Source organism: Coturnix japonica, chromosome Z (assembly GCF_001577835.2).
Source record: "Coturnix japonica isolate 7356 chromosome Z, Coturnix japonica 2.1, whole genome shotgun sequence".
NCBI lineage: Eukaryota > Metazoa > Chordata > Aves > Galliformes > Phasianidae > Coturnix > Coturnix japonica.
Genome location: NC_029547.1, coordinates 23383736 through 23400911, shown reverse-complemented (window position 1 = coordinate 23400911; position 17176 = coordinate 23383736). Strand labels below are relative to the sequence as shown.

The 17176-nt window shown below is 38.2% G+C and overlaps 1 protein-coding gene across 4 annotated transcripts in view; it reads right to left on the bottom strand.

Annotated features, from left to right (window-relative positions):
- Window positions 1-17176, bottom strand: part of DOCK8 (dedicator of cytokinesis 8) — a 73512-nt gene that overhangs the window by 44554 nt on the left and 11782 nt on the right. For 2 of the 4 annotated variants that reach the window (XM_032441260.1, XM_015848888.2), the window contains exons 2-14: window positions 16219-16321; window positions 12764-12939; window positions 10389-10460; window positions 8244-8367; window positions 7472-7684; window positions 6902-6987; window positions 6250-6316; window positions 5763-5912; window positions 5010-5090; window positions 4061-4220; window positions 3323-3462; window positions 2855-2948; window positions 1802-1964 (exon numbers count right to left, since the gene is read on the bottom strand). In XM_032441260.1, coding sequence (XP_032297151.1) covers window positions 1802-1964; window positions 2855-2948; window positions 3323-3462; window positions 4061-4220; window positions 5010-5090; window positions 5763-5912; window positions 6250-6316; window positions 6902-6987; window positions 7472-7684; window positions 8244-8367; window positions 10389-10460; window positions 12764-12891 — 1478 coding nt within the window. In that variant the 5' untranslated portion in view covers window positions 12892-12939; window positions 16219-16321. Of the gene's footprint in view, window positions 1-1801; window positions 1965-2854; window positions 2949-3322; window positions 3463-4060; window positions 4221-5009; window positions 5091-5762; window positions 5913-6249; window positions 6317-6901; window positions 6988-7471; window positions 7685-8243; window positions 8368-10388; window positions 10461-12763; window positions 12940-15154; window positions 15327-16218; window positions 16322-17176 lie in introns of those variants that run through there. The other 2 variants (XM_015848891.2, XM_032441261.1) reach the window with 2 other exon arrangements.

The window sequence follows — 17176 nt, the reverse complement described above, 5'->3', positions numbered from 1 at the left end:
TAATAACTAACTAACTAACTAACTAACTATTTACTAATTTTGGATTCTTTTTGTATCTAAATCCATAGCACTGGTCAATAGAACTGGTTTGTAGACTTACAGTCAAAAATTAGGAAACATTAAACCAACAGCAGCACATTGGCGCGTTATTACAGCTGACTGAAAGTTAGCACATAGCTTTATGGAAACAGGGTGGTTATATGTCTCGGGTTAGACAAAAGGGAATAAATAACATAAATCACTATATATCCAGATGTGTTCAAGCTCAGAATTACTTTGCAGAGGGGAGCTTCTTCTCAGGCTTACAGCAGTATTCATCTTGGAGAGAGCTAAGCAAAGATGACTTTCTGGCTCCAAATATAGCTGTAATAACAAAGCTGTCAAAACAAAATCTAGCACTCTCACATTTGTTCCTCATTTCCGCAATGTATCTAAAATCTGTTTTCAGGGTTGAATGAGGTATTAACGATTTACACTTTACAGTACAATTCTATTTTTGTCATGTCAGCTGTGTTATCATCATTGATTTATTAATTAATGTGAAGATTAAGGTAAACATACTATATTGATCTTCTCTTCATTATTACTACCTAGACAGGACAGTTCCTGCTTTGTTTCCACAGTTTTTACTTAGAATGAAATTCAAAACAGAGCCCAAAAACCTTGAAGAAGCTGAGCATGTTGGGTGTGAACTCTTGGAAAAAGAGTGTAGCCATTGAGCTACAGCAAGCATTTCTTCTAATGTGGGCGTATTTATTCAACACAGACACCTCGCAACTGGAGGACAGTGTGGAGACACCTTAATTTGCTTCAGGCAAAGCAAAGATTAAACACGGTAGCTTTGTTATTCAGGGTGTCTAACTGTAGGACTTGACACTTGTCAAAATTAAAGAGACTAAAGCGCCTTTCTAGATCAGCAACTCAAAGTTGTTGCTATTGCTTTTTGTTTTCAAAAGCAAATCTTCATACACTACCAGGCTGCCACCCTGGAGTTGACAAGTACTATGCCTTACTGAGGCCTAATAATGGAAAGGGAAGTTAAAATCCAGCCATGTTTTTTCCATTACAGAAAAAAAAATGTTATTTGAGTTCATTTACATATGTACTTTCAATTGTACAAAAGCTACTACTGTTTTTCTTTCATATTTTCACCAAGGAAATGGGCACAGTATCCACAACATTACAATCCATCCCTTCGGAATTATTGCTCATTACCAATTTCCACTGTCACTTCTTAGGAGCACTAGGATCTTGTACAAATGTGCTGAGGCACATTCTTTTGATATTCATTGCCTCATGAAGATTTAGATATATCAGACCACTCAGAATTGCTACTGAGCATTTTGGTCTCCCTGAAATAGATTTAAGTGGATTTAAGAAAATAAATGATAGAGCCTCAAGTCCTGCTCATAGTGAAGAAGTACACAGAGCAGTGCATCACTTCCCTAGATGACCAGATGACTCAAATGTCAAACAAATATGTACCAAAACTGTGAATGTTAAAAAATAATGGTAAAATCTACTGGAAAAACACAAAGATTTTATATAATTATGTCAAGTCAATAAGAGCTGCTAGGTTTAAAAAAATATTTTGGGTGGAACAAGTTAACTACATAATTAAATAGAGCACCCAGTGGGTATTTTACCTTCTAGCAGCTAACAAGATTAAATCAGTCTAACTCATAGTCTCCAGCAATTGTTCTCAGTTTTTATTTTTGAAGGAAAAAAAAATAAAAAAATAAAATCACAACCACCTTTGAAAATGGTTGTTAAGAATTAATAAAAATAATAATAACCTTACCTATAAGTAGTATGGGGAACATACACTTCTTTAATTGGGAATTCCAAAATCTCTTTGTGAGGACGACTACGATTTTCTGGGAAGGGCTTCACTGGTAGTAATTCTGGTGTCAGACAATAACCAAGGTTTTCTGGAGCTGGAGAGATCTCCAGTTTAAGTGTTCCTTTAACAAACACAAAACATCATCAAAGAATATAAAAATAACAAATGTATAACAAATCAAAACTGAAAACAATACATGAGGTTAAACAGTAACACTGCAAAAGAAAGAAATGGATCTCTGGTTTGAAGGTTGCATGAAATAAAAATATGCATGTAGAAGGATACAAAACAAGTTTATTTGGAAGCTGAATAAAAAAGGATGGTGTATAGCAGAGTTCTCTCTCCATCTTCACTCAGATTCTGCTGTATTAATCTATGACAAAGTAGATGCCACCCAACAGGATGTCTGCCCAGTTGCAGACAGCAGTTATAGAGTTAATACTGATAACCCTACCAAAAGTATAATCATATTTCAGTTCTAAGTTTTGGAAAGCAAAAACTATTTTGGGAACCTATTTTTGTAATTTCTGGCAATTATCTACAAAGGCAAAAGAAGCTTTGTACTGAGTTTGTGGTTTTTTGGGGTTCTTCTACAATCCAGAAGAGCTCAAGATGTAATTTACCTGAAAAAGTAAAAAGCAGCTTGTAAAGTGTTTGAGTGTAGCCAAATACTATCTCTGCTTCTCTACTTTCTTAGATAACACTGATCCAAATGCAAGGTGAAATATGACTCATTGGAAAATACTGCAGGAAAAACTTCTGTCTTCAATCAGCTTGAATAATCATGAAATGCACCCAGCAAATACACCATAAATTAGGGGGAAAAAGGGAAATTACTGCAGAATATCAAGCACAGTACAAATCTCCATACTTAACTGAGGACACTGGGAATCCAGAAAGTTCCACAGTAGTTTAAAAAACAATTTTATTCTATTTTAGAGTAGAAGCTTACAAAACAATTTAAAGGAGAGAAGTACATGTATACTATTCCATAAAAAATGAATTGTGTACCTGGTAAAGTCTTAATTCTTCTCTGCAAGGAAGATGATCTTTTGAAATCAGCTAAAAATTTGAACAGATCTTCATCACTAAGCCTGTCTCCTTCCTACCAGGAGAAAGACACAAATCATTATCTTTATAACAATACTACATAATAAAGAAAAGGTTGCCTGAGGAGGCTGTGGATGCCCCAACCCTGGAGGCATTCAAGGCCAGGCTGGATGTGGCTCTGGGCAGCCTGGTCTGGTGGTTGGTGACCCTGTACATAGCAGGGGGGTTGAAACTGGATGATATTTGGGTCCTTTTCAACCCAGGCCATTCTATGATTACCTTGAGACATGTGAACAAGGTAAGTTACTGTCAACTCAACAGCAATTATCTTCTGAACCCCACTAACATCACCGGATAATATTTCCCAACACAGTTCACACAACACATTAAAAGTGTCTTAGGTAATCAGAAACAAAAAGCATCCTATACCTGTTTAAAGAAGGTGTTGAGGGTCAGGGAGACGGTTTTGAAGTTTGATACTGGATAATTGTCCTCAGTGCTGAGACTTCTCTCAGAGAGTCTTCTTGCTTGCAATAGTGTTGCCCTCTTCTCACTAGCTGGCCCTTTCCCTTCAAAGAGAAATTAAATAAAATTCGAACTTGTTTTATGCTACTTCAGTGCCAATGCTACAAGGATATGCTAGAAATCCACTAGTTCCCAGTTACATCAGAGGTCAGAGACCAGCACCTACAACATTAAGCTTTTATCAGTATTTACCACTAACTGTATTTCAGACTATGTAAAATAACGGAATGCTAGGATGCACCTAGTGGGAGTGACATTATTTCTGCTGCAGAACACAAACTTATTCACATTTTTAATTAATGGGTTACAAAGCACATCGATCAACATTGGATGCAGCTTGAAAACATCTTCTGCACACTCCAGAAACTGATAAATATTTTGATTCCCCTCTATTGCAAAGGGATTCCAGATAGTAAAGACCAGTTCAACTAAAACTGAGCCTACAACAATGAAGAATATTTAGAATACATAAAAATACATATGCAGGGGTGAAATAGTGAGAATATTAACTTTTGTTTGTAAAAAGGAAAGCTGAGAAGATAGGAAACGTGAATCGGTCATTTGTTCTTGAGGACAAAACAAATGACATTGCTTCCTAAGCACAGAACCACCAAAGCATAGTCAGAAAACTTAGATAAGTACCATTCAAACCTTCGACCTCAGATACTTCTCGTTCAAGTGTGGAAACGTTGAAGAAATTAGTTAGACTTATGGGAATCCAGGCGAATGGCATTCTGTATTTCCCCAATCGTTGACAAAAGCATTCAGCTTGGGCTTTCAGTTTTTCAATCTTTTCTTTTGTCTAAGACAACAAAAATAATGAATGTTTTAAAAGCCATCAGTAATTCTAACTTCATTATAAAGAAAAAAAGGAAAATATTTATTTACAGTTTAGTAAATAATTTGTATTCTTATCTCTCACATCTTCCTGTTATAGCACTGTCAGCACCATAGCTGTTTTGATTTGTAAATTCACTTCCCGTTTCTTTTCAACTAGTTCATTCTTGTTACTGAAAAGGAGAATGCAGATTTCTTTTTGCAGGGACCCTTGTGCCCAGCATGAGTAATCATCATTAAATGAGCAAGTTCCATCTCCTTCATCAGATATCGAAATAATCTGATGAAAGTGAGAGGCATGGGACTTGAGGAAATATCTTCAGTCCACTCAAGGGAAGCTAAATGACAATTCCCCAAACAAAGATCATGTTATTTACAGATTTCTGCATTGAAGTTGACATACAGACACCACAACATGTTGCCTAATCAAATTAACAGGAAGTCTTTGAGGTACAAATATTTGTGCTAACTCCATGCTGCACTGTCATCTCCTTTAATTACCTGTAGATACTTCATAGCTCAAGGCTTCAGAACCAGTAATAATTTCCAAAGTGATTAGGAACAAAAATGCACTTTGTCTTCTTCTGAATTCTTCATGTCAAATTGCATGCTCATGACATCAAATTGCTTGCTCTACGGATTGAACAACTGACTTCTTCTTTGGGTTCTGTCCCATTCCAAAAGATTTGCTCTTTTCCTGTTTCCCTTTGCATGCATGTTTTGATCCAAACACTTTTCATGGTTGTTTACTTACCTTGCCAGCTTCATTTTCTTTAAGAACCATGTAGGGTTCTGCACAATCTCCAATTTCTCCTTGCTGAAGAACTTTTTCTATCTACAAAAAGCAGTAAAATAAGATTCTCATAAAGAAAAAATGTCACTCCAAACTGAACACATTACTCCTCTAGCAGTATGGAAAAATCTACTCAAATCTACCAAAAATAATGCTTACAACAGTCTTTGCAGAGTAATGTACAATAAACTTCTCCAAGTTTCCCCTACTGTTAGTTATGAAGCAGAAAGTATGTATATAACAAAGCTGTCTATCAGGTACTGCTGCATTTTCACCACACTCGGGAAAATAAACACATTCCAAATGAAATGGTTTAGGCAAAGTCAGTTTCAGAATTAAACAAACAGAACAATGCAAAGTATATGCAAAATATACTAACCCAAAGCCAAAAAAAAAAAACTCCACTGAAACACAATTCAAAAATTTTAAAGCTGTTTATTTCTATTATTTTTTTTCTTATGAGAGATAGGAAAACCTATCAGCTGTGTGTTTACTCAGCTGAACTAGAATACAAGATAACTGATAAAACTTCTTAGCTTGGGAACAAGATATACCAGTGGATACCAGTACACAGATGACACAAATGATCAAAAATTATCAGAATACCTGTAAGCTATGGGAAAAATCACATTTCTCATCTCCACATACTCAGACAATTGGCACAGCTCAGAACAGGAAGAATAGTGTTGAAAGTACCACTGTAATATAACGTACCTTTATTACTAGGTATATATCCGACGAGGGATAAGTAACAGAAAATACTGCCGATCTTGCCTGAGTAGACAAGTCAGTGGAGGGTGTATGAGAACGCAAGAATGCTCTTAATGAATCAGGGTTCAGGTCACAATGGAAATTTTCAGAGATCTTGAAAAGAAAAAGAATTTAAAATGTAGTGCAATGCAAAAATGAATGTTAGTCAAAAGAAGTAAATGGAAATATAAACAGCTGAAAATATGATAGCATGACTGAAGCAACCTGGATCAAGATGCACATATGCAAAAGTTGAGTTATTTTTGTGAGCGGTTCTAATAATTTTTAGAGTTAGAAGTTTTAAATAAGAGATAAGGAGTAAATTGAACAAAAGAAACAAAGAAAAGCTAAACATCCTAGAATTTTCACACTACAACAAAATTCAGCTGAAAACATGAATGAATGAACAAGTATTATTCCATTCCTTATTTATGCTGTAGTGCACACTTGCCTTTTTTCTTTCTTTTATATCATAGAGAGCTATGCATGCAAACAAAGGCTCAATCTCTATATCAAACCTGTTAAGGAAAGACACACTCATTAATATTTTACTTTTAAGACCCCGTAAAAGAAAAAACAAAAGGGTTTTTAGGCTGGCATTTCCTTAGAAAATGAGGAGAAATACTGTATTCCAGACCTTGGCTCTCTTAAAGTTTGGAGTATTTGTCCTTTTTTTAGTGAGCACATTTTATTAACTGACTTCAAGAGGAAAAAAGAGAAGGTAAACTGCCAGCAATGTATTTTCTGAGCTTGTCAGAAAGCTGGTCTCAGATATCAGTTAAAAACGATCATACCATTCTTGATGTTTTTTCTATTTATCACTGTTACGAAAGGAGACCAATCTAGTTCATTTATAACAAATAACTTAGTCTCATCCCCAACTCATTTTCATTGTGAGAAGATAAAAACTCCCACAACTATTGACATAAATGGTTTTCTGCCAAAATTTCACTAAAGCAAGAACAAGCAAGCACGTAAACTCTTGTTGAACAAGAAACATGCAATGTAAGTGTGTCTTGGCAAGATGCTCACATGAATTGAGACAGCGTAATTGAAAAGTGTCACCGAGGCCTGCCAGACCGGGAGGATGTAAGGACACTTACTTCAGAGTCTGCAGCTTTACCAGAATCCTGTTGCCCAGGTGTTCCTTTGGGCGATCTGGCACTGGTCGTATTTCCACTGCATCTTCCTATCATTAAACAGTTCAAATGCAATTAAAATAATTGTAAATTTACATGTTTACATAACAGATTTAAGTGATGTAACTGAGCCACTGCTACAAAACAGAGCAGCCACCTCACCTCTTCAGTCAGAAAGAAAACTGATTTAAGTTTACAAATACCTACTCACCTCATCTCCATCTGGTGTGTCTTCCAAACAAATGTGGCTTGTTTTGACACAAAAATTTTACCATAAGGTGACCTGACTTAGATAGAAAGAAGGCAGAAATGCCTCAAGCAACACCATGAGTCTGGATACAACTGCTTGAGTGCACATTCAGGATGGCTGGCAGGCATGTGAAGCCCACACCTTCACTGTGTTATTATTTAAGGTAGATACACAAAAGCAAAAGAAGCCGGTATACAGGCCAGAAGTCACATTTCTAACGGTGATATAGACTGTCTCCATTCCAGTGAAGCATGGCTTGAGTGCCAGAAGCCGTTCAGGCTCACCTCATCCACAGATGGGTAGAGGGCAAGGAGCTCAGCGTGCCTGTTGGTTCGTCGGGCTTCTTCATTCTGCCTCTCAAACTCCTCTGCGGTGACATGCCGCAGCAGGTTTTCCAGGCGGGGATCCGGCTGCAGGCTGCGCAGATCGAAATCAGAGGAGGCTGGGGCAGTCCTGGAGGTGTCCTCAGGGATAATGTGCACAGGCCTGGGCCCTGCCTGTCAGAAAATGAAGGGACAACAAAACTCCTCGCTGCCTGCTGTAGCTTGGGCATCATGAGGATTCTCTTGCCTATCTCTCAGAGGCTGCCTTAATTTCACCCCTGCCAGGGGGCTCACCAAGTGGGAGATGATGGCAAGCACCATCCTCCAGTTTGTGCCAATATGTGTCCATGGGGAACAAAGGAAAGGGCAGTTTACTTTCAAAGTGGACGTGGCAGAAGCCAAAGCAGAGCAAGCTGCTGGCAGGGTATCATTGTAATTCTTCAAATCTCTCTGAGCCTGACTCCACACTGAGGAGCAGGAGGCAGATGGTGGACCTCCATCAGCACATGGCCTACTGTGTTGCTCATACTTCCCTGAACAGGAGGTGTCAGGGGCATTTCACAGCCACACGAGCCCTTGTACCAGCATCCTCACACTCCACAAACAATAGTGACAGAAACTCCCTATAAGGACGGGCTACCTGCTGCAGAGATCTCTGTTTGTCCAGGACTTTTGCTTCCCTTGAGGGAAGCTACTATATTTAATAACTTTTACCAAAGATAATAAAATATACCTGATAGCTTGCATCACTAGAATCTGAAGTTTCTGATTCAAATGTTTGTTTTTGAAGATGCTTGTGAAAATCTTTTCGGGATCCTTTATTTTTCAAACTGCAAATATCTGAGTTCCCTTGGTTCCTTTGGGAGAGAAAACCAAGCACAACAGGATGGAACAAAAAGGAATTAGGGGAAAACAAAACAGAAGAAAAACTAAAAATCAAGCAATTAGAAACATAATTGCAGAGAAGAACAGCACACCATAACATCTATACAAAATGTGACATTTTGCAATGTTCAAATGTTTTATCTGACCATTGTAGCTTTACAGTGGATACGAAGGATAGCTTGAAAATGAAGAAAATTCACTCACATCATTTTTGTATATACTCTCGCCCTCAGACAGCAGAAAATCCTGACCTAGGAATAAACTCAGCCCCAAGCTATTCATCAGACATAGTGATTATTTCCATCACCTTAGGAATATTGGCCAGAAACACCTGCCTTTTAGCTGGCTCTGTGCTAATGCATCATGGAGCTTGCTGCTTGTCTGAGATGTCATTTGGTTTCTAGCATGCCTGGATCTAGCTGCTATGCTTGAGTCAAGCATTTAGACTATTCTCTCCTTTCAAAAAATTGCTAAATTCTGTAGTAGCATTTTAATATTCAGTCCCCTAAGTTACACTACCCAGCTTCATTTATTTTCCTTTCCATATCACTTAAAAGCAACATCTAAATATCTCAGTATTTTCGTTGTAATGTCACAGTAAGTCATTACTGATCAGGGAGACACCTTTTAACTACATTTTACCATATCACTTTCTTACTCTTCCTCCTCAAATGAAGGAGCAGGGGAGAAAATATGATAAGACAAAAAGGTTCATGCATAGAGATAAGGATAATTTAGCTAAAGGAAAAAGAAATTAAAAACAAGCAAAGGCCGTGTAGAAGCAAAGAGAGAGAAAACAATTATTCTCTACTTCCCATTAGCAAGTGATGTTCAGTCATATCTTGGGAAGCAGGGCCTTGATACACAGAGAAGTTGGTTGGACGGACAGACATTTTAATAACAAGAGCTCCCTTTTCGTTCCCCTTTCCCAGGGGTTTACATGGCACTGCAGCATCTTTCATGCATTCTTTCTCTTTGTAATTTTTAGTAACTTGCTTGCATTGTTAGCTGTGAAAGATCAGCTTTCTGGGAGGCCTCGGACTCAATAAAGTATCTGCAAATTTGACAGTAAAACACCCCAAAAGCCTTTTGAAGCATGTATATTTCTCTGGCTCAATTCACATTTATACACGCATACATAAAAGCAAACACAGCCATACGATACTGTCAATGGCTCAGTCCCTATCTGTGTGCACAGACAAGGCTGGCTCTTTACAGAGCACTCAGAGCAGAGCTGTGTGATGGAGTGAGCACTGTGCTCTGTGTAGTGTAGGTGGAGAGCCTGCAAAACCCACCAGCTTCTTCCTGGTGACTCACCACGTGCACTTCTGAGAACTAAACCAATTTCATGAGCCCCTGGAGGAAGTCTCCTCACAGCCCTCAGCACAGTGCAGAACTAACAACACAACTCTTTCAGAGCCTGCAGGAGACAATCCCTCACAGATAGAAAATAGTTTTTTGGATGTTACACTAATAACCCAGTGATACTACCAATCACTGCTAAGAGCTCAGCGCTGCCCCTCCTCTCTGCAGCCCCCATCAGGCCTCCCCTCAGCTCCCCTGCTCTGGGCTGAGCACACCCAGGGGCCTCAGCTGCTCCTCACACACCTTGCCCTCTAGACCCTTCCCCATCACTGTAGACCTCTTTGGGGCACAAAATGATGCTTCAAGCATCAGAAGAAAGGATAATAAGAAGGAAGGGATAAGAGGTCAAGGACCACTGCTACAAACTGTGGATCTGAATTACTTCCTGATTAATTCCTGGGGAACCTGAATAATTAAGAAGCAGGTTCAAAAATATTTAGCAATAGCCCACCATCTCAAACAAAACAGTAGAGTGAAACTACTGACCACTTTTTTTAAAGTCCACTTTTATCTTCGGGTACTGATTGAAATTCTTATTTTTTTTTCAGATAAATTCTAACAATACATCTTATCCACGTAAAATAGCATACAAGGTAGTTTCTATTTCATCTACTTGTGGGTAGCTTACTTTCTATTCACAATCAGCCAGTCCCGGATGTAGGTCTGAACACAGTCTCTCACATGTGAATCCAGCTCAACCCTGGGGAAAAAGCAACATATGGTAAATATTTTAGTACCTGGGTCAAGCCTTAAGGAAAAAGAAATTTAACTAAACATGCTGTACAGATAAAGGGCTCTATAGTAGTCCTCTCCTATATGTTTATTGTATTACTAAGCTACTTTTCAGTTTTAAACAATGGGTGTACTACAGGTGCGGATTTGGGTTGTTGTGTTTCCAAATTAACAAACATGCATTTAACAGAGATAACCATTGACCACACCATGCACTTCATGACAGATATTGCTATGTATATCCATAAAACAAAAGAAAGAACACCAGGTACCTATCTTCCATGTTTTTCCAAAACTTGTTAACAAGTCTCAACAAACTGAGATATTTTTCCATAGGCATCAGCTCATGTATTCTTGAAAATACAGTTCCTTAGTATGACTGTAGTGTCATTTTCTTTTATACTGAAATGGAGAAAATTCCAAGAGCTCAAGAAAACTTTGAGATCTGAAAATATGCTGTAAATTTACAATTTTCCATTAAGCCTCAGCTAATGTAGGGAGTTGGCAGTACAGCTTCAGAGAATGGACACTGATTGGAACTGAAATGAAATAAATTAAGGTCATTTTCCATAAATGTTCTGTCATTATGTTGTAGCACAATTTCCTTACTCCTGCTTTGAATTATATTACTGACCTCTGCCAAAATTGCTTGTTACATCCTTCAACTAAAGTGAGGACACATGATGCAGGAATGGAAGAAAGACATAACGCTTCTTAGCACTTTCCTCCAAGAGCTCTTAAGAGACCTGCAGCCCAAGCTGTCTAACAGCCCTTTGAGTTTCAGACCAGCAGAGACGTCTGTGTGCCAGGGTGGGCTAAGGCAGCACATGGTGACTTCCAGCATCAGATGGGACACACTTTTGTCAGCAGCCAGCACATTAACCCTGTCTGGTCAGTGGCATCTACTTCCTGCTTCTGGAAGATACCACAGGCTGCACTACCTGCATGAAAATCTCTGAAGCATGACTTTCCCGAATGCTCTCCTCCCTTTACATACTACATGCATCCTTTACCAGGATTTTATGTGTAACATCAGTTTCCATATGAGCAGTCTGAACACTTAAATAGGGATTTTCTGTATAGAAAAAGTCTGTTGAATGCATATTTGTTGTTACTGACTACTCTCATTTTTTTCACAGATTCCTTAAAGCATCTTCTAATACCACTACAGTAGACACAGAAAATTACTATTTTAAATGACAGGTTTATTACGAAATGATCCCAGAAGTGTGTGTGCAGAGGGGAGAAATGGTCTCAGATAGCCAACAGAAATGAAAATAGTCCATGATGAAAACTGTCTGAATTGTCATTCCATCTAAGCCTCCATCTCTTTTGGCATGCTGGGAAAACAACACTGAAGACAAACGGAAGGAGCCAGGCCCCACCCTAAACACACATGCATCGTTAGCTGTCTTTGCACACTAAGCAGTTTGGGGTTAATCTATGCTGACTTCAAGTTTATCTGCTTGTTAATGTTTGCAGACTCTGCAATGCTTTTGTGGTTCTACTTGAGGGTACCATTTCTAGCCAAACAATACCTGGAGAGTATTTTGTATACAGTGCATAGAACTCTTCTAAACCACAACAGCGGAATTTCCAAGTCATTCTAAAAAATTCTGCTGCCTGTATTTTTCCTGTTTATCAAACTAACATAAATATTGGATGGCCGGGTACCAGTATGAAGCACAAAAATTATTCTAATCTAAAAGCTGCTGAAAACAGTGGAAATCTTCCTAATTATTTCACTAATATCTACCTATAGTTACCTGGATGCAGAAATGACTTCTACACTAGAAATCAACAGATGCTCCTTCCTCAAAACCTTGTGAGTATTAAGCAAGAAAGATACTGAATAAGATACACTGAGTCATCCAATCAATGACATGTAATAAACAGCCAGGAAGGAATTTAAAAGGGAAAAAGAAAAGAAGAAGAAACTTTGGTCTTACAAGAGGGATGATATGAATCAACTTCCACCCCCAGGAGTCACAGCTATAAAATTACTTTTTATACTACTTTCCTGTCCTTCTCCCCTGATCTTTCTAGTCTACTACCACTTCTAATACCTTCTGCTAACAGCTAGGTTATTAAGTCCTTGCAAGACTTAAACTGTCCTAAAGGGACTAACAGAATCAATGGCAAAGTACAGATGTTTAAAGTAACCAAATGATGGCCGGAGAGATGGAAAACTGAGGTGTCAACAATAACATCTTTCAGTCCAACACTATTTTTAAACCTGCGGTATTTCAGAAAGACAAAAAGTGTCCTTACCCATCTTCTGGAATAGCAGGCTGCAGAGTCCTGCATTCTTTGGGTGTAAGGACAACGTCCAAGTCATCTTCAGGAAAATCACCAAGTTCATGTGCCATTTCTGAGTCCAAGTTGTTCAGCTGTGTCATTAGGAAGCCTTCAAAATCTACTGGTTCTACAGCATCATAAAAGGAAGGCTAATGAAAGACATAAAGAGACATTTGTTTTAGCAAAAGAGGTGTTTTTTAAAATATTTTGTGTGTGTGTGTGTGTGTTTGTGTTTGTTTTTGGTTTTTTTTTTAGGTTTACTGTTGTCACTGTCCCATGTTTATTAACATACAGGAACAGTCTTCTAACCTTATGTATTCTGCCACTGCACTGAATGCAGAGAAAAGTTGATAACAAATCAATTAGCTGAAAAAGAAATGATGAAAAAGAGAAAATTTTAACATGCAAAAGAAGGTATTACAGCTAAAACCAAACGTGCACCTATTTTCTTTGCTGAGCATTCACAGCTGTGTACAGAGAATAGCATTTTGTATTGCTTACTGACTTGATGTGGGACAAATAGTTCAAGAAATACAGCTTTAGAAAACTCTATTCTATGTTCTGTGAGTTTGAGAAACACCATGGAAGCCTAAGTACAGTTATGAACAAGGACACAAAAAGAGCATTAAAATAACAACCATGCAATACTTTATTTACTAGGGGGAAATAATTTAGCCAAAAATATCCATCAAATCATCCTTAACTGTAAAGGATAAGGATTGTGTTGTATCACTCTGACCCAATGCATTTCACACAATTGCATTCTGAAGCTGCCAGCAACAGTTTGTCTCAACCTTGATCAGATAATCTATCTATTTGGTTCTGACGATGGGGTGTGAGGAAAATAAGGCTGACGATGTCCCTGATAACGATACTGCCTTTATATGCAACGCTACTGTGACAACAGTCTCATCCAATATTCCTGAGCTATTCTTCTTATGTTTCTGTGTTCTTGTCCACAAATACAATCTACAGGCCAAAATCATGTAGTCTTCTCTCATTATTACTGGGTCCTACTAAAGGAAGACTCTCAGGGAAGCTGACAGGATTTTAACCTGAGTATGAAGTAAATAACAGTGGTGTGGGAAGTAAATAATAATTCTGTAAATAGCAGTGTTTCACACAGAAATTTTATCACAGGAGGACAATGAAGAATTCTACAACTTAGGAAGGGTACAAGGGTGCTTAAATGCGGCAATGCTCTGGTAGTTCTGAACTAAAATGGCTCTCACACACTTTGCCACATCAGTCATTGTAGATAGGGAGATTAATTAAAAAGTGCATATATGGTATAATACAAATATTGGAAGCTTATTGTGTTCTATGTATGTTGAACATGAAATGTAACAGGGGAAGTTATTCAGCTAATAAAAACTCAGAAGTGTTGAGAAATGTTTAGTATGTTTAGAAAAATTATGCTAGAAACAAAGCATGCCGCTCGTTTGAAAAAGAACAGATGTGGCAAATGATAGAATAGAGACCACTGAGACGCATGTCAAATAAACCACAGGTTCCTCTTTTATTGGATCTCCACAGGAATTAAATGTCAGAGCTTACCCCAAAGGGATCAACAGAATTCTCCAGAACCAGTTTAGGGAAAATCTCCCTCTTTCTTTGCTTTTCTGACTCATTGGGAAAGTCTAAAACTGAGAATTATGAAGCAGCCATCTGTAGAAGTTCAAAAACTAATAGGTTATGCACCATCTGATTTATACCTAGCAGAAAGATGAACATACAGGCTCAAGAGTTATGAGTAAATAGTGATCATTATTAGCTTTTGACTTCTCATTCATATTCAGTATAGTCCTCAGACAGTATCCTTGATGTTCACTTATTGTACTGCTAGTGGGTAAAACATTGTTAATGCATAAATACATACATGAAGCTGTACAAAACAAAATGCTAAAGAATAAAGTAAAACACAGCTTCAATTAAAAAAAAAAAACCAACACAAAAACAAAACGCACACCAAAACCACATCTTATATCTTGTCAGTTGTCGAAGTTGAAATATTTTGCATGCAAAATAATATTGCTTAACACAATCTAATTTTCAGCTAAGCATTGTACATCCTTTCAGAAATCACAATTTTCTGTCCCAGCAAGTTACATTTCATTATATCTTGTAACTCTACTTTGTTGAGGTGTCAATAATAATCTTTAACCCCTGGAACAGCATGCTTTTGACTACTGCAAATTAGAGACAAGTGGGAAAGATGGTGAAAAAAGTAAGTGAGAAGGAGGGTTATGGTCTCTCTAAGGTGCAAAATATAAAGGATACAAAGAGGGATGATGCTTTTTACTATGGAGATGTGCAAAGGAATCATGCTATAGAAAATGCCACAAAGTGTGACCACAAACATACCTTTTTAAGGAGGGTGGACTAGAGGCATGCAGGTTGTGACAGCACACAAAATGGCAGCGACGGCGCAATATCCAGGAAATGAAATGTTACCGCGTTTCTCAAGAGCTAATGCAACTGCACGCGGGCAGAAGAGAACCCAGACTCCCCAGGCTGAACAACCACAACCAGCAAGTTACAGCACCACAGATTAAGGAAGTGAGCTGTGGTGGGAGGCCCTGACACACAGGAAGTAAACGCGTACAGCTCGTGTTCTCCATTTTTCACAACCACTGGTGAACAAAGACTTCCTCCCTCTACTTTCTGAGTCTTAACCAAAAGAAGAAAAAGAAATATCAAAGTCTCCGACAAGCATGGTGGGTTTTTTTTGGTTTTTTTTGGTTTTTTTTGGAATGGTTTTGGCTGCTGGCTCTGGGAATTGTTCATTAAGCCAGGCAACAGCATGAAACTGCAACAAAGGAGGGTCAGTCTGCATATCAGGAAAAGGTTCTTCACCAGAGGGTGGCTGCACCCTGGAACAGGCTCCCAGGGCAGCAGTCATGGCACTGAGCTGCTGGAATTCAAGAAGCATCTGGACAATGCACTCAGACACGTGGTCTGATTTTTGGTGGTCTTCTGTGCAGCCATGAGTTGGGCTTGGTGATTCTTATAAGCTCCTTCCAATTTGGGATATTCTATGATTCTAAGCCTTGCTGAGTCTCCACCTTCACTTTTTTTCCTTTTTACTCACTGACCTCCTTTCACAGAACATCTATGGCCCCACACAATGTGTTTACTTGGTAGCAGAGCTGAATGACTCTGGGAAGGCATGGCTGTAGTATACACCAACACTTCACTACTTCTCTTTGATTTACTGTAGTATGCAGGCTGTCTATTTCAGACTCTGAGGATCACTCCCATTTCTTTCAAACGTGTAATTTTCCCACTGATCGAGGAGGATTTTGAAGATATTTAGGAAGAAGACAGTGGAAAGTAAAATGGACTATGAAGCTCATTTGATTGATCCTAAAGTCATTATGTAACACAGATGGCTGTACCTGCAGGTAGAAGGCAAAAACAGAACTTACCAGATGAAGAGTAGAAAAGCCAGGAGTACTTAAGCTACGCTGACAGAATTGTGCAAAGCCTGGTTGGAGGGTAAATTGCTTTCTTACTTCTGCAGAGGAGTACCTTTAATTAAGCACAGAAAAAACCTTATAACTATAGTTACCCACATATAAATGTCAAGCCCTAGACATCAGCCAATTTAGAGTCCTGTCCCAGTGTTTAGAAACATATTCCAATTATATTCTAGAATCCTTCTGCACTGTAGTTTGTGCAAATCTCCAAAAACAATTTGCAGTCCTAAGTAATTGACATTCTGACACACTTTCCACAAGTTTCTCTTATTATGTTAACCTTGCAAGAAGGAAAGGCCATCCAAGAAAGAATAACCTTGCCCTCAAGTCAAATATGGTTGCAAGCTGTGGCAGCAACATTTGCACCTTTGTTTCTGCAAAACAGAATTGCAGAATAATAAACCACAGAAAGATTAATGAACTTCACAGAGGAAAAAACTTTAATGAACTGTAACTGACCAGTGGATGAAAGCAAGGCAGAACAACTCACCGTACAGCATGAGCCCAGATTTATGTTAATAGTGTAGCCTTCTCTTAACAACACAAGATGAACCAAAGCATGAATTTAAAAACCAGTATGTGTCAGCTAAATGCTTGAGGAAAAATCATCTTAAGAGCTAACTGGCTGACTTCAGTGGGAGCAAAAAGAGGCCAGTACTGAGTTTTTCAGATATTAGAGTGATAATACAGTTGTATCTATATGTTCTTAGTCTGCAAAACCAGTAATCGGAGTAGCTTGCTCATTCTTCAGTGAAATAAATCAATAAATATTTAGTATGATTTAAGAACAATCAGCCCTGAAATAAAACCAAAATAAGTACAATACATTTCACCATTAATATTCAGGACAAGACTTCCAAAGAACAAGCACCAGTTAAGTAGATTCTAAGTAAAAAGAAAAATTTTC